This window comes from Phalacrocorax aristotelis, chromosome 7 (genome assembly GCF_949628215.1).
Source record: "Phalacrocorax aristotelis chromosome 7, bGulAri2.1, whole genome shotgun sequence".
Lineage (NCBI taxonomy): Eukaryota > Metazoa > Chordata > Aves > Suliformes > Phalacrocoracidae > Phalacrocorax > Phalacrocorax aristotelis.
This window is the reverse complement of record NC_134282.1, coordinates 25,834,740-25,858,062: the sequence shown is the minus strand read 5'-3', so window position 1 is coordinate 25,858,062 and position 23,323 is coordinate 25,834,740. Positions and strand designations below refer to the sequence as shown.

Here is a 23,323-nt window from a genome sequence, read left to right as displayed (position 1 = left end):
CACCACAGGAGAGACAAGGGGCTGTTTTCTCTCTGCTATGTGGAGTTAAGCATTACAGAAGTGGCACGGGGAAATTGCATAAAAGACAGGATTTCTCACAGGCTTTCTGAGGGAGGGATACGATAGAGACCTGTTGAGGGGCATGCACCTACCCCACGGGCTGCGTCTGCCCTGCTCAGCCTGCATGGTTGCAGCATACTCACCAGTACAATCCGGGGCCCTGCCATACTGCTGAGTGCTCTGGCATCAGTGTGCTGAAACTCAGGAACCAATGTTCTTTTCTCAGCCCAACAGGAGAGAAATATTATTTTTCATACTGTATATGGCAAAAGGAGACATTACAGAGAGGGAGAGAGGCTGGAAGGAGTCACTGCTCCCTGCTTGGACAGATTTGTTTTGCACAGTGTTTTCTGTCTTGATTTAATGGTGAGTCGGCTCTTTCCAGCAACTAGGCAGAGGAGGAGGGACGGGCATATGTTCCCAGCCTTTGGCCAAGGGTGTCCCAGAGCGTCCCGGGTGTGACCTCTTCAATGTTTATTTTTCTTTCTCTACAACTGACCCAGATACTGGGACTTGAGACTCCAGGCCCTCCTGGCTGTTTGAACATTTGCCCCTCCTGGTGCAGCATGTGATGGTCCCAGGAATCAGGCCGGGAACAGTACCTGGAACTGTTTTTCTCTCCAGCAGACCATTCTGTCCGTTTGCATTCCAGGAAATCAAAACCCGTGAGAAAAAGCCTGGGAGAGCACTGCCACCCAGTGGGGATGGAGGCAGGGATGTGGGCAGTCAGCGGCACCGGTACTCGCTTGAGTACAGCAACAGTGAGAGGAAAAAGCCTTTCAGGCAGAACAGTAAACTACCCCAGAACAGAACAAAAGGGAAACTAGGTTTTGGTCTGCTTTATTAGAAAATAGCTACAATGAATGTTCAGTGGAACTAGATTAGCGTTCATTTATATTTGCAGCCTATGCAGTCTCTTTCTTGGGAATGAGAGCAAGGTTTGCAAACTGAGATGGGTTTTTTTTGGTCACACAGAACTGAAAAGCTAACAGTGTCTTCAAGCAAACAAACAAACCAGTTTTAACTTAATCTAATGTGCCAACCACTGGAAAAAAAGCACAGGTTTGAAGGAAACAACACTACATTTCACCAAAGTTCCAAATCTTTCATTCCAAAAGCATCTATCTTCTCTTTTTAACTAGTAGGTTCTGCAAATCCAACTTAACACAATAAATAGTTGAACAAACTTCAGGACCAGGCTGAGACAGTTCAAGCACATTTCAGGGCAGATATAGCTGGGAAGTAAATTTCCCACCGACACATCACATTTTTTTGCCTGATTGGAGGTATTGTGTTTGCAGGAGTAAACTACAGCTGGTTCCTTTGTTTTTCTGTGGAGGGAAGGAATTAAGATAATTTAAGGACATACTGTACAGAGGAAATGCAAGGGCTGAGCATATATACAGATACTCCCCAGAGGACCCTAGTGGCAGTATTTCCATCCATTACTACCTGCAGCTAAAAAACATCATCATTGCAGTCTGTGCCACAGGGGCACGGAGGTATTGGGTTTCTTTACAGTTCTCCTATGGTCAGACAGAAACTGCCCCAGGCACAATCCTACGGATGTGTGTGTAAGACTTCCTGAGGGTAACACTTCCGTGATGAGACACCCCCCGAGGCAAGACACACTCTTCTGTCAGCTTCTGAGTTTCAGGGTCCCAGCACAGCACTGTTGCAATGACTTCATTCTTTTCATCTCGGCCCCCAGTGATAAACAGCTTGTTGTTGCAAGGAGAAATCCCACAACTGGCTCTCTCATGGGTGAACTGAGTCACTAGGCACCATGTGTCTTCCTCGGGGCTGTAGGAGTAGAGTGCTTTCATTGCCCCACCTAGAGAGAAAATGTACATCAGTTTGCACCGGCTGTTCCTGTAAGTCATTTTAACTACCCACTTCAACAAGGCTCTGTTCCTGACATTTGTAACAATGATTTATGCCCCAAAGCTAAGAAAAAACAAGGTCACAGGATACTTTATTGTTTTGAAAGCCAGATCCACAGAAAGCCACTTATTGTTCATAAGGCTCTGGAATTTAAGGCCAGAAAACACTGCTGTGGTCATGCAGTGTGAGCAGAGTGCACGTTTCTCATACCTGCTGCTTCAGCCAAGGATACAACTTTAGAAGAGCTTGGACGATGAAGGACTAGGTATGGTAAGCTGTCACCACTAAAAATGGGTACATGATTTCTTCACTGACTCCTCTAACTTCAGTGTCCATCTACCCATTAAACCTTCTTCTGCCTGGAGCTGGTTATTTTCAAAAGCCCGTTCCTCATTTAGGGGTTTGTCAGACTGAACTCGTAATCTTATGGGTAAGTTAAACAGCGAGTGACCTTCAATTTCTCCATGTTCCCCAAATCGACAGTGATTCTTTAAACTTTCTGTGTACCTTTTCCAGTTTTGCAGGGTCCTTTTATTTTGAAAAATGGTCAATATGTCAGCACCCAATAAAGACTATGGAAATATATTCCCTTCTGATAGTACCAACAGTTGAATGGTTCTTATTCTGAAATTTGCAGGGACTGGGTCTGTCTTCAACTGCATAAAATAGGGCTAGGGAAACCTTGAAGCCATTGTCTTATTGACAAGTTGCAACAATGCCTGGGATCCTACCTGTTAGCAAAGTGAGAGTTTACCTATTATAGTTAAAATAAATATTGGTTTCAACAATACTAATCCAGTACTTCAGGGATGATCAAGTCACTGTGAGGTGACTTAAACAAGTTTTACTTCCGAATTGGAGCAGACTGAAAACATACACGTTAGTTACAGTGATTCATCTGACGGTTGGTAATCTAATGGTCTGGGTAATTTGACACACTTTTATCTTTTAAACATCAGGTGGGGCTGATTTCTATCCAGCTTGAACCAGACAGAGAAACAATAGGTTTACTAGTGAAAGATGCTGAATGAATGTAACTGGAGTATAATGTCAAATTTATCAGGAGTTTTATCAGCTAGCCCATAAATCATGCCTTCTCTTTCTGTCTTTCATCTTGTACCAATCCCTGTGCTGAGGAGAAGCACAAGGTAATTACATACACACAAAGTGCATGCATATATATATATGTGCACACACATACACATTATAAATCTCCCTTCAGGATACCATTTACTATTTGGTGATACCCTGGCTCTATGCCAGCCCTCAGCACCGTATCGATTATTCTGCAAGTGAGAAACTTTGTGCACCAAGGCTGGGAGGTCGGAGGAACTCTTCAGAGCTCCTGTTTTGGAAACAAATGTTCCTCTTTCTGTTTTTTGTTTTTCCAGCACCATCTGAAGATGTGCACAGGCTCCACAGTTCAGCTCACCACCATTAAACACTTGTTCTTCCATCTTTGCTTCCATTTCCAGCAATTGACTGAATTATCCCCAAGTGTGATCTAGTGAAAAGTTCTGGGTCTTTGGGTATCAGTGGCTCTGCTCCCATGACCTGCTCCTAGTACTCATATGCCTACATAAATCCTGTATCCAGTGGGCTGTGTAATGCTCCTAGAGAGGAGAGGGGACATGAGGTATCTATGAGGTGATGCCCTTGCCACTATGAACCCACCTTTGGAGGCTTTAAGTTTTCTCTGGGCTAGCTCCAGCTTTCTAAGATACCTACCACACTAACAGGGAATTTGTCTTGGTGACTCTTCACTACTGTTTGTGAATGTGCTGGATTCCCATCCCTCACTAAGCTCAACAGAAAGAGCCATCTGACCATTTGATTACACTCCATGGAGTTTGTGGGTAAAACACACAGAAACAAGCCCTGCTGCATCTAGTCAAGAAGGAACATTAATGCTTCACCTACCCACAACATAAATGTGATCACGGAAACTTGCGGCATTGATGCATTTGGCTTCTACAGGCATGGCAGCTTTCAGGCTCCATGTGTTGGTCGCAGGGTCATAGCACTGAGTCTTGTCCGTTGCCAGCTTCCCGTTGGGTCCTCCCCCAATCACATAGAGTTTCTTCTTGTAGCTCGCTGCTGCAAAGGAGCTTACATTGACCATGAGGGGAGCAGCCTGTGTGACCATAAAAAATCATTAGTAACCATTTTGATTTCAAGTAGTCAGACTCATGCCTATGGGGTGGGAGCCCGTGGGTGAAGTCATACATCCCTTTTAAGGTTATCAGCAGGGTTCAGAAGATGATATTTCTAGGGATAAGGGAGAAGGATGTTTCAGCTTTTTCTTAAGACTGTAAACCCCATAATAAAAATATATTCTGTTCAAATGCTGTTATTAAAACTCTGTTGTCAACAATTCAACAGCTAGGAAACATCAGAAATGCCCCAAATCTCCTTTACATACTTATGTACATTGAAAAATACAAGACATTTTTTCATACTGATCTTTCTACTTGCAGCTGTGATTATTAGATTCCTTCTGCATTGCTTTGTATCGTCTCAAAACTAGAGTTTGTGTCTGCCATTATGATGCCTAATCTCATTAGTTTCATGGATTAATTGGCTGCTTAGTACTCCTCTCATTGCTTGAAGTACAGTTAGTAGAACTGTTTTGTTTCCATTCTGTTTACCTTGAAACCTGTACTTTCAACTTAAATATATAACCTATACTGTATATAATGCACAGATTGATAGACACATTATATGTATATATTATATATCAGAGCAGTACTTTTCAGCCTGTGCTCTGGTTCATGTATGGTATGTTCTAACTCACTGATTTATGAACTACTAGCTTTAAAAGCCAACTAAGAAAAGGAAAGTTAGGTATTAGATGTCTCACAAGCAGTCCTGTGATTTTTACTTTCTGAATATGCATTTCTATAGAAAAAATATTTAGGGTTTTTACGGACCAGAAATACTTAAAAGAATTTTATTAAATCCTGTCTTGTTCATTTTTACGATTCAAAGCCCTAACATTTTCTGATTAAAATATTCCAAATGAGTAAAATGTTATGTGATGCGGTATCTTACCTCTGACCAGCAATTATGAAAGGGGTCATATGCTTCCATGCTGTTGATTCTCTGCATGCCATCAAACCCTCCAATGACATATACTTTGCCACCCAACACAGCCATTTTATGCCTCCATCGCCCAATATTTAGATACTCTATTTGTATCCATTTGTTGATGGAGGCGTTGTATTTCCAGACATCATGCTTTGTTTCTTTGCCACCTGCAGTGTACATAACACATGGAAGTATGATAGCATAGCTTGTGTTTACTCAAAATCTCCGATATGTTTAAACTTAATAATAGTCTCTTACAATAGAAAATAAATCATTGGTCCTTATTACTAGCTTCTTAATTACCTACACCAATGGCCTGGCCCCATTATACAAGAAGAAAATTTCTGCATTTAGTTTACTTAATAGTGAAGTAAACTCTGAACAATTTCTACAGTCAAATATTCAGTAAAGATAAATCACTGTTCCCCACTTTACCAGACCACAACCACTTTCATTTTAATACTGAGTGAATGACCAACCACATATAGTGTGGTGACATGCAAGCAATTATTGTGCACCACCAGAGCTTTGCAGGACGCTGGGAAGTGACAAATAAACAAACAAACACGATTTAAGTAAGATAGTGGAGGATGCTGCCATTGCTAGTGCCAGATCCCTCGAAGACAGGCCTTCACTGGGGATCTGCCAGTTAGCGTAGGGATGATCCAGTCAGCTAGCCTAGTGGTTTACATCATAAAACAGAAGACCTGACTGTGAGCTCCTAGTCGATAGTAGTCCTGCATGACATGTTAGAAGTTTTACTGTTCAACCTTGGGACCATGTGTCTGGGATCTCGTTTTCATACCTCTCCTCCTGCTCTCTTTCTCTACTGATTTGGATTTGCTTCATATTTATAGATTAAAGATCAGAATTGGACCCTGCAAACTCGTTCTAGAGCTGACTTGCAAGTGAATCTTTACTCATGCTAAAGCAGAGAGCAGTGTTTTTAACTGTTTGCATATAATTTTTGGTGTAACTACAATACGAATGGAATCAGTTAACCCTGCAATGACATTTACAAACTGAGTGTCTTATTCTATCATCTGCAACCTGATTAAACATTTGCTTCACTGGTGAATACACTTAAGAGAGAACTTATATTTCATTGAGAAAGTGTCTGCCTTCATTGGTATTCTGTACTGCAGCCAGATCACTGCAAAGCAATGGAGCTCATCTCTAGGCCAAATAGCAGATTGAATAGGAGATAATTAGCATACTAGAAAGAGCATGCTTTTGTCTCAGTATTTTTCACATGTATGCGTTGAATTTTATTTGCACTCAAATAGCTGAAGTGGCTGAAGCGCCTGAATGCAGCATTCATGATTACAATGGGGCTGAGAGACTGCAGGTGTTCCCCTTACCCTCCCTTCAAATTTCCTTTTTACATGAGGTTGTTCTTTCCTGCACAGGCTGAAGCGCTGGTAAGAGCTGGAGCTGGACAGAGTGGGTGAATTTGCTGCACATCAGGGGCTAGGGAGAGATTTTTGAGAGAACTGGAGGTTTATTTTGTTTCTGTTCTTTCTCTAGACCACAGTTCTTTCTAATTTGAGGAAAAATTTTAACTAAATTAGTAAAAGTAACAGAATGGTGAGCAATAATTCATGTCATTTTTAGTTACACTACAAATGTAGGGTTTCAGTCCATCCAGTCAAAGCATTTAAACTGTTCAGGGAAATGGTGATCTAAAAGCAGTCATAATCTTGTGCAAAGGACTTTCCAATTGTTAAGATGCTAAAAGAGCAGGGAAGACTTCAGACTGTATCCAGACAGCGTGGGAAATGAGCACCTGGGAGCAGAGGTCAAGCTAGAAAAGAACCAAGTCATAGGAGCTATAAGAAAGAAAACAAGAATAGAAAAACATGCAGGAGGAGGCAGACATTTAGTCAGGATTCAGCCACTACTAATTTGGTTTAGCTGGAAAGAAACTACTGACTTTGGTCTACTCAGCCCTTTATTTGGGCAGGAAGGGTGAAAAGCAGATAGGAGAAAGGCTAAGAGGGAATGGAGGGAGGGAGTCAAAGATATGAAATTAAGCAGAGAAGGAAGAAAGAGGATCTGTGAGAACAGCAGCAAGAGGAAAGCCAGCTTAGACTCACCATAGCAGGGGAAGTGTTAGCCTGGCCTGAAGGTAGCCTGGATAGTGCATAAAAGAAAAGTAGAGAAGAGACACTGAAGAAGATGTCAAGAATAAGAGGAAGTGGAAAGTCTACGACCTTGAAAAAGAGGAAAGGGTAAGAGATTAAAGGCAAAGGGAAAAGAGACCTCTCAGCTCAAGGGTTTGAAAGTGTAAGGTATGTTCCCTAGTCGGGATGTTTGACTTGGGTTCCCCCCTACAGCTAACTTTTAAGAGAGGGTCTGCTGCCAGGGTAAGAAGAAACTCCCTGTGGTGGGCTGAAAGGAAAAACCTCCTTTATTTCTAACTAGGGAAGGAATAATCTAATTCTTATCCTAGGATAAAGACTTAATAAACTTTAAATTGGAATGAAGTGATAAAAATACATGGATTCCCAAATGGGAGAACGCAATGGAAGATATTTGAATAAAGGCAATGGACCACTATTCATACTTAAGCAAAGCATTCACACTTGAGCCCTTCTCCTTTCTACTGTCCTGTTTTAAGTGAACATAGAATTTGGTGGATGATTTTGAGCAAAAAAGTGTCCTACCCACGGAGGCACTGCTCTGTCTTGTGTTCTGTAACATGACAGTGATTATCAGCTTGCTATCACTTGTCCTTTGGAAAGCAGAAGGAGATCGTCAAACTTGTTTTTGACAAGCCATCAAAACCAGCTGTCAAACTGAGTAGCAAGCTTGAGTTTAACCTCTTTGATTATCAAAGTAAAAACCCTGTAGGTCCAGGATCAAACCACTACAATGGAGTTCAATTGTATTTGTATGAGAAGTTAAACGTGCCTCCTGAAGCTCTCGGGATGAGGGCCTGCAAATGTTATGTTCAGCACCATGCTGTGTGTCTGGACCATTGGGTTTCATCTGGCTTTGATAGTTAATATTGTCGTTAGCAAGTGGGCACTTCTAGAGTCCTGATCTGCTGTTGAAGCGCTCCTGAAAGTGCAGTTTGCAGGTAGCAGCCAAACATTAGTGACTGTTCCCTGCAGGTTCTTGACTGATCCTTGCAGAATGAGTCAGATGCCAACAGGGTTTTGCTTATGCATGTGGAGGTGCAAACAGACTTGTTACTAGAAGATGCTGAAGCAATTATTCTTCATTTTATGTTTGGTAAACTGTTCTCAGGCCCTTCTGAAACCACCATCACTGAGTGCTTAGGGTGCTGCATGCAAGTATCCATGCATATACATTAAAATTGTTTGAAAAACAATTCTGTGCTAAAACCGGGGCTAGGCTGTGTCCTCATGCATCCAGCATTAGGAATACCTGTAGTGCTTAATTCTCCTAAAGCTGCCTTGAGCATGCTCTTGATAAAAGATGGAAATAATTGTGAGAACCCTCTGCTCCCCTTTTCCACTCCCAAAGTCTTGTTCCTTACCCGATATGTAGACTTCATTTTTTAGCGTAATGCATGCAAACTCCACCCATTTTTTATTCTCATTCTCCGTCTCTTGCTCTGTGATTGGTAATTTTGCTACTTCCAGGCGGCTTCGCCTCAAAGGGTCCAGGCAAGTCACTTCTGCTACAAACTTCTCATCTTTTGTACAGCCCCCTATGATCATAAACACCTCAGACTGGAACTCATGCATCCTGGGCTTGGTTCTTTCTGTAATAATCTAAATGCAAGCAAGACAGAGTGAGTACACAGGGCACTTACACCTACAATTACCTTTTTTCTGATTACCTGTTTTGCAAATCACAAATGGCTTACATCAGCTGAGCCAATTATCAAATGCTCTCTAGGTTGAAAGCCTGGAAAGCATCCTAGAAGCATTCAGTAGAGGTTGCTGTATCCTTTCAGCATGATTTCTCCCAACACTGGTCTTAGTTGCTTTGGCCTACCTGCTAGGATCCCTTTAGATCCTCTTGGGAATTCCCAGGGTGGCACCAAGAGCTATGAAGGTGAGTACTAGTGACAAGGCTGGGTGCATGTGAGGCAGCTGAAAAGGACAGGTTTTATTTGGGCTGACAGAGTGAGAGCAAGGTGGGAGGGCCCCAAGGTTTGTCTATGCCTGGGGAGCTTGGAGAGAGCAAGGCTGCAGTTAGCACTAGCAGAAAATAAGTGCTCTCATTATTTGTCCTGAAGAGATATGTTCAAGTGTCAAAGCAATAATAATTCTGAACTGTGGGGTTTTTTTATTTGTTTCTTTGTTTCTAAGCCATAATTTTAAGCCAAAATTGGAAGATTTACTTAAAGCCAGAACCAGGCTCTGAAATGTGGTTAGCTCTAATTTACTGCCTGTTGGCTCATTTTATTGACCAGGTCTTTGTTTCAGGGACACTGAAAAAAGTCACTTCCAGGGTAGATGTTCACCAGGAGCAAAGAATGCAGGGGGTGCTTGGAAACTTGGGTTCTGCTCGGAGGAAATACTTGCAAGCAAGTGGAAATGAGTACGTTAGTGTCCCAAGGCATGCTGGCTCCATGCTGAAGGATAGAAAGAATAACCTTCTTTACCCTCCCCTACCCCCAAATTTTTCATACTGGAAGAAATGCAGTGTAAAAGGTATGGGGAGCACATAAAGTTGTTCCTCTGCTAATGCTGTATCCCACAGCATGTGCTCATTTTCAGACCCTCAGAGTCTGCTGGGATAGGTCTGCACTCCTCTGCAGTTATTGCTGTTGTTACCTTCTGCATGCCTCAGAGAAGCACTCCGTGGACCCGCAGGTTAAATGCCGTGACAGCAGGTGGCTTTCTTACAGTTTTAATTCTCTCTCTACTTTTAACATTTTTCTATAAATTGGCATAATTTGTCTATATTAAAAAGTTATTATTTACATAGACACAAATCTTGTATTTTCCATATGTTTAGCATATGTTGACAGCTTTCAGAATTCTGTTTTTAACCTGCCTGTCACCATTACTGGGTGCCAGCCCCAGGGAGGATAGCTGGCAGGGCCGCCTCTGACAGCTGCCCCTTTGAAAATGAGCGTTCAACCCCGAGCAACACTCCCTTTATCTATCCCACATGGACCTGACAGCACTGCTGAGTGGAGCAAGGCTTCCTTGAGGAGTTCCCACCAGACTGCCTGGCACTGCCCCAGGTCATTGTGTACTGTCTTACACAGTCACTGGCACAAAAAGCCCTTGGTCTCTCCCCGCCACCGGTGATACATCCACTGTTAGCGATGGATCCACAGCCTGCTCCTGAGACCTTCTGCCTTCCTCTGACTCTGACTGAGGAGGCACACATGTTTCCTCACAGGCTCACATACCTTTGCTCCTGTTGTGAAATCTGACCTCTGGTTGCTCTCCCCTCTACCCCACATTTTGGGCCAGGAGATGCAACTGATACCTAACTTTCCAAAGGGGAGGGGCAACTGAAGAACTGGAAATCCACTACAGCCTACACTAAGCAGGCAGGACAGGACTCAACTGGATGTTAGGATGAACCTGTCTCTTTGGGTGGAGGGACCTCTGCAAATGAGGAACATAGGCAGACCTCTCCTCTGGGAAGAGACCGTCTTTTCACGGGATGTTCTCCCTTTTTGAAACATTTCCCCCCATAAGTAACGGATCGAAATGTTATGTATTCAGATTTGAAAGAGTCGTTACAGATTGTGGCACAGTTTAGTGGGAAAATTATTCTTCCTTTCTTAGGCCTGAAATAATAGCTAAGAGGGTGAGGTGTCAGGAGTAGCACCATTTGCCTTTTTACTAGGGAAGTTGCCTGGGGTCTTTGTTTAGCTATGCAAGTGTATGTACGAAGGGTCGAGCTCAGATGTTCATAAACAGAAAGCTGTACACTTTGTTTTAAAGCAACCTACCAAAAGCTTCTGAACTCTCTAAATCAGCAGGATAACAGTTAAGGTCCACCTTGACTTTTCAGTAGCACCAGTTAGTGAAACTTCAGTGTGAGTACCTTTTTCTGCCTCATGGTACTGCTCTTTCCGATGGGATTTTTGAGCAGAAGCATGAGACATTCAGAAAGAGCAGCAAATATCTTCCTTTTTTACTCACCTCATTGCCTGACAGATGGTACATTCTTGCTTCCTGGAGCAAAGGAAAGACATCTGGACACTGTCTAATGAGCTGATCGGCTTCAACAGTCTCTACGAAATACCAGGGGTCCAAGAGGGGCAGTCGGACATTCTCCAACACATACGGCAGGAGCGGAAACCTTTCCGACTCCTTGTAACGAACCCAGTTCATTACAGTTTCGAACACCTGTGCCTCTTCTGTGACGTAAAGGTCATCACTCTTCAGTGTACTGCAGAGAATGTCAGCTGGCAGCTCCAGGAACTCCTCGTAGTTCAGGACCTGGGTGAAGTTCTGGATAATGTAGTTCTGCACTTGTTGCTTCAGGCTGTGCAGGGAGTGGGCATCAGCCAGCCTCAGGATGCCAACGCAGTTCTCTGGTTGGAGGGCTTCGGTGAGAAAACTGGCACAAGCATCTACCATGCGAAGGAACTGTGGACAGAAAAAACATGTATAAGCACAGAGCGATTACTTGTATGACTGTATCACAGGAGATCTATGGAGCTTTGAGGCTGCATCCCAACCAGCCATGAGCTGTACAGCAAAGAGCTGGGGGAGACAAGAAATCAGTCATATGAGGATAGGGTTCTCCCAGAATCTGCTGTCTGCAATGGAAATGTCTTCCTCCCACTGTTTTACTCCTTCTGCATCCATATTGCTCCTTTTCCCCCTTGCAGGACACAGAAGACCTGTGACAGTCATGAATTTTATTTATTTCACAAAAGTAGGGGGGTTTCTACCATTCCCCTTCCCTCCACGAGATCTCAAAGCACCAGCGACCATGGAGTTACAAAGCACAGGTAAGCCCCAAGCTTCAGATGTGCTTACCCTCCTTCGTCTTGCATTTCAGCTCAGATCAGCTAGCAGGGAGTCTGGTTTTGGAGTACAGGTGGCTCCACTGTCTGCATTTATGCTCCCACCATCCAAACTCTGAACATGTCTGAGACCTTGCAAGAGTGGTGGAAAATGAGTGCTGGCATGGGAGGTTTGGGCCAAAGTGTGGGCCCCCCTGCCCTGAGTTTATGGGCATGCTGTCCTGTATTGGGGGACGTGGGAGGAAGAGATTGACCATGAACAAACCTTTGAGCTGCATGACAGCCGGGATTGTCTGGCAAGTGTCTGTTGTGGGGGAGGCCTTAGGAGGTTTTAATGACCTTTGATTTCCTTGTCATCACCATTGGTTCAAAAAAACATAGATGTGCATTTTACACACAGAGTCTGCTTAATCAAAGAACTTCCCCTGTTTGCATTCAATAGGGCATCACAACTACTCTCATTAATTTCCTTTGCACAATAGCCCCACCTGAGGGTCCCAAATGTGCAGATCCTGGATCACAAATGCAGGGCATTTGCCATGAACTATGATGTGAACTGAGTTGCTGGTGATTATTCAGGAACTGGGAACCAGTTTGGGGTTCAACTGATAAGTTACAGGGCTTCATCCTGGGCTTTCCATTGCCTCTGTGATTTCAGATATGGATAGGGCATCGGTATTTCATGTTGGTTTTGCCACTGAGCAGTGCAAACAGTGCTAACAGAAAGATGGGTCAAAACTGATGCTGTGTATTTCCACTCATGCCTTTTAGGTCCTTTTTCCATCCAGCATCAGCAAGTAAACCATTTTAATTTGTTCTGTCTCACTGGGGAAAGTTGCACAACAGTAATTTAGGGGCAAAGAGGAAGCGAAACATTTTTAAACACTACAGCATGTAGATTTGTTTCAGTAATTAGGGTAGAATCTTCCAGACCCAGCAGTGTCGTGTTGACACATTTAGATTGTTTACCAGAGCTGAGTGATCGCAGACACTGCATACAGACTACCTGGTTCCTGTTTTACATTTAGATGTGGTCAAAAGTTTAGAGAAATGCAACTGACTGATGAACAAGGGTACGCAAGGTCTCAGAATATGTTGCTGCCGTTGTGAAATAAATATGTCAGTGCCATACTGCAGCACCACAGCAGAACTCGGCAGCCCCTCACTGCCTGTCACGCTCCTGTTGCCAGTTCTCTGGGTTAGCACAAGGCTAACACTTTGAACTCGCCAGTGTGTTTCCCTGAGGATCTGAAAGGACTCTGCCAACATCAGGTAGTCCTCAGACCTGAGGCAGGGTAAGCATTAGCCCTTTAAAAGTTGGCAGTAATGAGGTGCAAAAAAACAGATCTGGGATTTGCCAAGGTCACTCATCAAGACATCCACAAGTCTGGGAATAGACACCAAAATTGCGTTCACACCAGCCTACGGCTCAACCACTGTAGACTGCTCTAATTATTTATACATGGCTTGTTAAGAGTGATACTCATGAGATGACACCAGAGGGTTTTCTCCCAGGCAGTGCACACTGGTCTAACGGCCACGCAGGCACCACTGATCACACTGGGTAGCTGTGTTTGTGGCCAGATGAATGCAGAACTGGAGAGGATGTGAGAAACAGTCCCCAACAAGGGCTTAACCAGAGAGCTGGACTACTCAGGAGTGTATCAAGGCAGGACTTTCCCTGGCTGCTGCTCCTCATGTCCATGCTGCACTGTCTCCCCACCACTCCCTTAGAGACAAAACTGCCCCCAAAACTCCCCCAAACTTGTTGGGCATGCTTCAGTCTCACCATGAGAGCAGGTGACTCAGGAGAGCACCAAGGAGGAAGACACGCCTCAGCCTCTGTTTCATCTGCTCTGATTATTTTTGCAGACTTCTAAACTTTCTTCTTTCCCTTCTGTGAGTACCCCTCCTAATGCCACCTTGGACATTTTAAAAGCCCTGTTCCCTGGGAACAATTTCTTCAATAACTGGGTCCTTCTCCTAATACCCCTTTGAATCCAGGTTCTTACTTGCTAGAGATATCCCATATGCTTCCTTGGCCTCCACTTGGCCTTCTCTCTGAATAAAAAAAAAAATTATTCTCATTCAAGTCCTTGCTTGCCCGAGCTTTGATTCAACTGTCTAGTGTAAGCAGTGCCAGCATCCCTGCCTCCTGCTATAACCCCCAGAAAGGGAAGGGAACACTGGTTGAAAGGGCTCTTATTCATAACCTCTCTCTGTATGCAGCACACTTCAGGGTCAGATCCTGCACCCTGCAGCTGTGCTGCCCTTGGCCACCCACTCTGCTGTGGCTTCATGGGCAGCACGTCCTGGCTCAGCAGTAACACCTGCATCCCAAGGGAGCCCTGTGGCATGGAGCCAGCCGGGCAGTGAAGGGCTGCAGTGATGCTCCCATGTGGCTCTCCCAGGAGCTGACAGCTTTCTGAGCCTGCAAACAAATCTCTGACCTGGAGCTGCCCAGAAGCCCTTCGTCAGCAAATCATGCCTTCTTGGCTGGCACGGCTGGCACTGTGCAGTGGCCATGGTGTAACTAGCACTGCCCTGGGGCAGCCGCACTGGCCATTCACTGCTAAGCGGCAACAGGATGGTTTTCAGATAATTGGCAAGGTGTTTTCCTTATTGTGTCTTATTCATGAAAAGTGGATTAATGTACAGATGAGAGCTGTTTTGGGAGTCAGTAAAGCCATCAGGCTGGCGGTGCTTCAGCTGGGCCCTGGTGGCAGGGCAGCCCTGCCCATCTTAGGGCAGTCAGAGTGAGGCAGCTCCAGGGCATCCTCCTGCACTGCAGCTGGCATTTCTACGGCAGTGGTCATCACAGCCCTTTGTGACAATACTGTTTCTTTTACGTCTGCCCAGCAGCTTGCTTCCCTCCCACCATCTCTTTGCTTCCGCTAAAGCAGCTGATGTGGCCCCTTACCCAAGCCATGCTGAGGGAGTGGGGTAATACAGAGGTTCCCGGCGGGGGGCAAGAGGGGTCTAGACAGGTCAGAAGGTTGTTCTTGAGCTACCACAGGGGAAGCAGAGCTCTCTGCCACAGCCCTGAGAAGCAGCTGAGACCTTGCCCTAACAAGAGGGAAAAGGATGAGCTGCTCTGCAGGCAGTGCGGCTGGCAGAGGGGGCTGGGCTGGGTCCAGGGTGGGCACCAGCCTTGCAAGCATGGTGGCTGGGCAGCAGCCAGCCCAGACAGAGGATGTGACTATTGAACTCATGTTGCAACTGTGCTCTAGGTGGAATAAATTTGTGTGGGTCACTTCAGGGTGAGGCTTCTCTGTTCAGCAGCTCCCTGTTCCAAACCCTTCACTTCCTTCCCCCAGGAGGAAATCTCTGTGCAAAGCACACTACAGCACGACTTCAGCTCTCTCTGAATAGCCTTCCACCTCTTCCTGATGTCAGTTTTGGCTGCATTTGGTCAAAACTTATGGAAGGGACTAAGGGAAGCCATAACTATGTAAAACTTTTTCAAAAATAGTTTCTAGAGAAAAATAGGGTATCTATATTGGAATATCTAGGATCGTGCAAGTTATTTCTTTTTTGGTTCTTTGTCAAGTCTGAGAGATTGAAAAAAGGCACTGCCAAAAATTTTTGCTGGTCAGATTAAAAAGTTCTGTTCGGAATTCAGTTTTCTCACATGTCATTAACTGGAAAGGAAAGAATTTCCCAAACAAAAATGCTACAATAAATTGCAGAATTAATCTTTTCAGCTGATGATATATTGAAATGAAATATTTGACTCTTTCAACTGTTACTGTTTGTTCTTCAGCATAAATAGCAGAGACAAGCTGGCAGAACGCTAGTAGTTACTAAATCTTTTTTACGCAAAACACATTTTCAGCCAAAACCTCACCCGGGTGTAATGTGAGGCTTTAAGGCCTTATAAATCTTCATAATATCCAAGACTGTAGCACTAAGTCTTGGGATAGCTGCTTTTAGTTGAATATTCCTGGTTTTCTAGGTTTTTGTAGTTCACTATTCTTGCTCATGGCACCCTCACAATTTATCATTACTCTAACAGCATTTGATAGTTTTCTTAAAGCACCAGCCTTGGGAATCAAACTTAATCTTAATTTTAATGAAAAATAGGGAAGAGAAAGGAAAAAACATAAATTTATACATTTGATGGTTTAAAAAAAAAAACGAACAAACAACTGAGGAACGATCCTGAGGAAAAAAGGTTCAGAATAAAACAAAAAGAACATAGAAAATTGTCCTGAAAATGAACCAAAAGTAACCTTTGAGTGCTACCAGTTTGCAGTATTGGACTGCTGAAAATGTCAGTAAGTTACTGCATTCCAGCCCCAGGTGACATAAAAGCTACACCACCTTTTCTGAGTTACCTTGGGGAGCACTTTGTGACAACTTTCCCTTCTCTCCCCACAGCAAGTATCAGCTCCCATTACCCCAAAGGCCACAGGTTCATTTCAGAGCAAAACCTCCGGTGTAAGATTCAAGAGTCTAAACTTCATAATGAACCACGGTGATTTATGGAGTCAGGTGTTTCTTGCCTTCCTTAATGAAAAGACTGGACACATAAACACATTGGCACTTGGCAGGTTATGCTGGTTGCAATTTGTTAGCAATCTGTGGCTTGGTACCAGGGACTGCAATTTGGTAGACCTCACAGGTGATTTACAGGACACGTGAATACCTTATGGTCCAAAGGCTGAGTAACGCTAGTCAAGTCTGACTTCTCACAAGTCCCAGGTCATGACTAAAACCCTTTACATCAGGAGTCCTACAAAGGAGGACGCTAACTTTGGCTGGTGAGCCTCCATCTCAAGGCAATGGAGAGGGAGAGACAAAGTTATCTTCCTGATCTGGCTGGCCATGCCAGCCATTGCCCACTAACTCTTTTGGGCTGGAGGATGACTGGCCTTCACAGGCTGACCTGAACCTTGGGGAGCACCATCCCGGCAACACCACCCTGCTGCCTGGCAGGTGGCACATGGGAGCAGCTCTTGGAGGCAGATCCTGGCTGTTTGCCTGTTTGCACTGCACTCAGCACAGCAGTATTCCACTACAGGGCTGAGACTGCCATTTTTTACCACAATGTAAATAAATATGAAGCAAAATGCTTCCAGAACACATGAAATGAGACAAGTTTGCAATGTGTTTGCCAGAGTAATCCATGGTGTTACCAGAGCAACAAGACGAGATCAGGGCATTTGAGTTATCTGTACCTGAAAGAGGCTGGCTGCTTCCAAGACTTTCTGTACGTTTTGCTTTGTGATGAGCATCTTGCTGGTGTAGGTGTAGTCCAAGAGTATATTCATGGTTTCTGCATCAACTCCTTTAAGTATGATCTTCTCTTCATATTTCTCTCTTAAATCATTGCAGAACATGGCCCTGAAAAGAGAGACATTTATCTTTTACTGCATCCTAGCCAGGATGAGGCATTCTGAAAACATTTGGTTATATAGATTTCAACACAGAATACTCCGATTGCTTCATATTCTATGCAATTAGTCCTGCAGCAAAGAAACAAGGAAAATCCTTTTGCTGCTTTCATACCTGTTTACTCATGAGTTTGATAAGGCATACACACATGATGGATACCCCAGAGCTGGACTCTGCAGTAGACCTGGAGTTCCGTGGCAGCAAAAGGCAGCTGGGACCTTCCCTGAGTAGTGCTCTGGGTCTGGACTGATGCTGAAGAGCAGTTTTGATGTCCCACCTGCTGGCCTCTTACAGACTCTTACTCTTTCTGCTTCCAGTAGTAGGCCCAGCTCATTAAGCGCAAACTTCCAAGCCGATGGCATTCTCCATACTTTAACGCTTTATAACCCTTGGCAAGATCAATAACCCTGTTCTTCCAAGCTGCAGAATGCTGCTTAGACTCAACCCTGAGGGCCAGACCAGATCCACATGCCTGATAGCCTCACCTCTAAGCTTTCCAACATATCTTAGACCCCATTAATACCAGGGGTGGGCCAGGAGAGAATGGCTCATGGATTTTCTTCTAATTAAGAGGCCAACTTTTTCCTCTGCTAAATTTTGGGAACTCCTGGTAGGATTGTAGACTTGATACCTCTTGGCTAGAGAAGTACTTGAATAATCATGAATTGGAACTACTGTTAGCCAGAAAGCACTGATTTCATGCATGCTGACACCACCTCTTCTTTGGTGGATAATACTGCATTTGAAAGGTGACCTCCACACACACCTTTGGCACTGGTCAGATATTTCATGTGGGATATAAATCAGAAATTTCTCTAAGAGCTATTTAAATCCACTTTGCATTGTGATAGCTGCAAGGCAAACACATGCATCTTCATCTGCATTTTCAGTTCATAGTTTTAAGCATTTCTTCCAATCCTTTTGCTTTTATTTAGAAGTTTGATCAGTCCTGTCTTGTTCACTGCATTCAGAGAGCAAGATTTCACATCATTTGGAATCTGGCTCAACAGAGTACGTGAGTCCACTTGTAACTGCATTGGTGAAAAACATGTGCAGATCTAAAGTGTAATTAGAAGCACTCTTTACCCTGCATACCAAGCCCTTCTTTATTAGTCATGTACAATGTTGACAGGACAGTATAACTTGGGAAGCAGCTAGAGGTCCAAAGTCTCAGGCCATGCTCTTCTTGTAAAAGCTGTGCCAGAATAAAGCTGTCTGATTGACACATCTTACTGGAGCCAAGATGTAAACAGTTTTTATTGCAAAGCAGTTAGGCATGGTGAATGGCAAATGGATAGAAGATACCAGCTGCTTGTTCCTCTAAGAGCTACCTGTTCCTTGCCTCAGCAGAGATTTTATAGAAAGAGAGAGCTGGTATTAGTTATATCAGAGTATAAAACTGCCTTTCAGATAAAGATACCTAATTTTTCAGCAGGAAAGTTGAGCAGAGAAGTTACTTGTCAGGAAAGATGTTCAGCCAAAATTCTCATTTTCCCTTCACTCGCCTCAGCTCGTTAGAGGTTTTTGATTCTCTGCTCTTCTCCATGATTCAGTTTCTGCTGCTTCTGAAATCAGGGTATTTGAAAGGCATTAAGACAAAATGCTCCTTAACTTCAGTGAGAACAAGACTGGGATTCTCCTTAGTTTCTCTTCGTTTTGGCAGTGTTGAATATTGTACGTCTGGGGCATGCAGGGAGGTGGCCATTTGAAAACAACAGTCCTCAGTATCCACTTCTCCCTGGGAATATGGTTTCAACACAGAGAGGGAGGTTTGTACAAAACAGCCGTTTCAATTGCACAGGATTGATAGGTGCCGAATGTTTCATCTGAATGAGAAATAGGCCGTTGTAGGATGCAGGTGTTGTCGGCTCTTGTTCCTTTTATCTTTTAAACTGGTGACTCCAGTCTTGTATTTACCCATCCCTGTCAGGGAGGTGAGAGCTCTCGCTTCCATCCCACAAAGCCGGAGTGTTTGATGGAGGTCAGTTAGAGATACCTAGTGTTACACCATGCAAGGCTGCACAGAAACCAGCCTCAGGATTCTGGTGGAGGCTTTGCACAAGGATCTTGTCAAAGTGCTTTCACCTATCTGTCTCCTAATCTCTGAAACTGCATTAGAGCTGCCACCCACTCCTGATCTCATAGGGTACAGATTCATGTAACATGGCTGCAACCTGCAGAAATCACACATCTAACACACTGTGCTCTCCCACCAGTACTCCTCTCTACAAGGTGGCAGGGCTGAATAGTGCAGTACTATCCCGGAGAGCTGACTCCTGTAGTGGCCTTCCTTCTGCTCAGGTGGAGTGGAGCTCATTGCCACCCGGTGTGCCGACCGGAGGGAACACCTTGACACCGCTCAGGACTGACCAGCCGAGCTTCCCTCCTGGGGATTAAAATGCTGCTTCTGAACCTTTCTGTACTTACCCAGAGAGGTGTATGATTATTTTCTCTGGGGCTCTAAATCCTTCAGATGCGGCTACTAATTCCATTGTCTGTTTCCCTGGTTCCTCTCCCTGTGTAATTCTAATCTAAGCCTTTGAACCCACACTTACTCTAAGAAATTTATATCTAAGTGAGGACCCAGGTCCAAATTTAGATACCTAAAAATAGGTTAATTTAGAAAAAAAACAGGGAGAAATCTCAATGGAATAAATGAGGGGCTGCAGTTTGTGAAGCACTTTTTTAAGCACCCACCCACACTGGAGAGCTTGTGCTTGGAATTATGAACCTGACTTCAAACAACTATGATGGAGTTCAAGGATGCTCTGGAAAATATTGCTTCAACCTCTCCCAACCCCATTCTCCCACTACCTTGGGCAGTGCAGGAGCAACAAACTACTGCTCCACCTTGGTCAGCTTGTATTTCTCTTCTCTGCTTTGTTATCTTCATCCAGTTAAATGGAAAGTTGAATGAAGGCTTTTATGTCTGTAGATGCAGGATGTGTTAGAAGTACTAGCCCATCTACTCTCAAACAGTGCTGAAGGAAGAACTAGAAGTTGTTAACTTTGTTTAACTGTGTTTAAGTCAGCTGCTACAGATTTCTTACATTATAGCACCCAACGTTCAGGAAGGTGGTTGTGTAACATGCTGTTGCAGGGGAATGAAGCCCATGACTCACAGGGTCCCTTTGCTTTGCCCTGTGCACTGGTGTTAGAGGCCCTGTAATAGCATGGAAAGTACTCACAGGAATAATCTGATTTAAGAATTTCATCTTTCTTTGGGCTCATGCAGTTTCTAGTGAATTATGGCAAGATGAAACAAGTCACCTTGTGAGTAGTAGAACTAGAGAACCTCAGCTTCCCCTTCCTGAGCCCTCCATTCTCTCTCGTTATTCCTCTCACACACATTGCGCCATCCCTCTCAGGACACTCGGCTCTACGCTGGCTGCCTGTGTCCAGCCAAGCAAGGGCAGCATGTGCTTTGGCTGGTTCTGGGCACTGTGTGTGTTGGCTGGCCAGGACGCAGTGCTCATTACCCAGCTGAGCACCCATGGTGATGGGGTCCCAGTCCCAGCATCTCTCCTCTGCCTAGCTACCGATTTCCATCAAACTTGTGGGAACTTCAGTTTTGAGATTTCCATCCTCGCCAAACATGATTGAAACTAACCCAAAGAGTCATGACAAGAGGCTCTGACAGACAGGCAAACAGTGTGATATAATAAATATCAACCCCGTAGGAAGCCAGACCAAACACAAGAGCCCAGGGGGCAGACCCTACGCATGTGTGCAATTGCCTTGGGATGAGATGACCTCCGGCCTGGTATCCCCCTTCCTTCAAAGGCTGTAGCTCAGGGCTCAGTGGAAAACTGGCCAACAGCAGTTATCAGAAAACTGTCTTGCCTGTTTTTAACTGTTGAAGTCCCTTCTCATTGCAGCACCTTTCCTCACAGCAGAAGAGTAATTTTTTTTTTTGTCAAAGTATTATTATGGTATTTCTGATCTTAATTTGTGCATGTGCTCTCCTTCCTGCACACAATGCTAGTAAGAAATATTTGGGCGTCTCTGCTCCTAGTTGCATTTTCACATATGTGATATATACAGTCTATCTGTAGAAATAATACCTATCCCTGTATATTGACAGACACAATTTCTATTATGAATGGTAAAAGCAGAACTCTTCTTCCAGGCACAACTAGCAAAGCTTACTAGACTCCATTAAAATTAGCCTTCTGCTCATGTCACGAGTGGTCACAGGTTCTTTTTTCTCAGGTTTCCTCTGTAGCTATTCAGTCATCTGACCACTTTAGCAGTGAAAAAAGAAAGAAAAAAAATCCCAGCCATGCAAATGTGATTGTCTAAACGATAATGGAAAATCTGTGTTAAAACTGATACTGAGTTCCTCTGTGTGTCTAAACTTTCTTGTTGCTGGCCAGTAGTCCCAGATAGACTATCTATTGTAGTACTGAAAGAATCAAAAATTCAAGACAACCAAAAGAAGGTGGTGAAATGGTAAAATTGCTTTCAAGAGGATATTTGCCATTACACTTGATTTTCGGTAATCCTATAGTAAAGATGGAAAATTCCTTCTTTCCTCCTCAACAGTTTTATGCAATATATATTTTTACCACAGAACGGTAATGGGAAAAATTATCAAGGTCCGCAAAGCCACTCCTACCTGAATAAAAATATCATGTGATCTGAATGAATATTCCCCTTTGCCTGAATCCCAAAGGGACAATACAAGGAGGTACAGATACTTGGTTAAAACATCATTTTCTCATCCACTTGCCTGCCAACCATTCTCCGTTTCTTTGCATGCCTCCTGTGGTCTTGCTGAGTGCTGGTATCAGAACTCCAGCAAATCCACAACTTAGCACTTGCCTTAAGTCTCCAATTAAAAAAAAAAAAAAAAAAGAGCTGGAAGGTGTCAGGAATTACAGACACTGCAGGTTTGCAGAGTTTAGCATCCAGTTTACACTCCTTGGAGATCTGCAGTTCAAGCCTAAGAAGCAAAGTTTATTGGTTTTGTTTCTTACATGCCTTACCTGAAATAATTGCTTGCTGCAGCAAGGACCACTCGGTGACAGGAGAATTCCCTGCTGTCCACGCACAGGATGACATCTGTAAGGGAATTTTCAAGCCGAAGGTTCTCCAGGCCATTCTGGAGCACCAGAGAGAGACCCGTATCATCAAACTTGACCTTTTCACTGCTTGAGACTTCCACCAGGTCCCCCATTTTCGTTGAACGCTCATTGTCACTGTCCAAAGAGATCTCAGACTCCTCAGAGCTCTTCTCTAGTGTGTCCCCCATTTTCTGGCCAGCACTGTCTCATTCTGTTGGTGCTTCAATCTAAAAAGAGCTCCTAAGCTTCAGACGAATCACACTGCAGAAGTTGGGCGGATTTCCTGTCCAGAGGTCTCTGCTTATCTATAGCTGTCACACACACATAACAGGAAGCCTTGCACTTTCTCATCCTGTTAACACAAACAAAGGCTGGGGTTTTTTTCTGTGAATTTCAGGCAGTATCAACATATTTAGAAAGGACTTAAGATGCCTCTGGATGTGAGAAGATTACAAGTGACAGGGAAGGCCTGCTTCCCACCCTCAAGCCAGTCCCTTGCTCTTATCCGGATCTGCTGGTTGTAGTGATAGGTGTACCATATAGCTATCAAGTTACTCCTAGCAGATTGGGCTGGTAAGGGGAAGAGGGTATTATTTTAAATTTATTTTTCCAGGTATGTGATTGTTAATCACTGAGCTGGTCTGGACTGGGGTTTGGTTTTTGATAATACGCTTGCATATTCAGAAAGCCCTCTAAGCGGCTGTTTCTGTCCCTCATGACATGTTAGCTGACAAACATTGGATGGTTTTTCTTTAAGGCTAAATCGGTGTAACTCTCTCCAGGACATGGAGCAGCATCAATGATCTCACAGCTGATGGTCTTCAGGCCGCACTGCCAGGCAGAGTGATGTTCCACACAGCTCCACGCAGCCAGTGCCACGCCACCAACTGTGGCTAATAGTGGAAGGTAG

General features: G+C 44.1%; 1 protein-coding gene across 1 annotated transcript; it reads right to left on the bottom strand.

Moving 5' to 3' along the window:
* Positions 1 to 884: 884 nt before the first annotated feature.
* Positions 885 to 22,765, bottom strand: KLHL6 (kelch like family member 6). The gene is made up of 7 exons (XM_075099356.1): positions 22,336 to 22,765; positions 17,131 to 17,296; positions 11,118 to 11,567; positions 8,537 to 8,774; positions 4,996 to 5,198; positions 3,865 to 4,078; positions 885 to 1,894 (listed from the first exon to the last, which is right to left on the bottom strand). The coding sequence occupies exons 1-7, from the start codon at positions 22,599 to 22,601 to the stop codon at positions 1,593 to 1,595; spliced, it is 1,839 nt and encodes a 612-aa protein (XP_074955457.1). The 5' UTR covers positions 22,602 to 22,765; the 3' UTR covers positions 885 to 1,592.
* Positions 22,766 to 23,323: the final 558 nt, after the last annotated feature.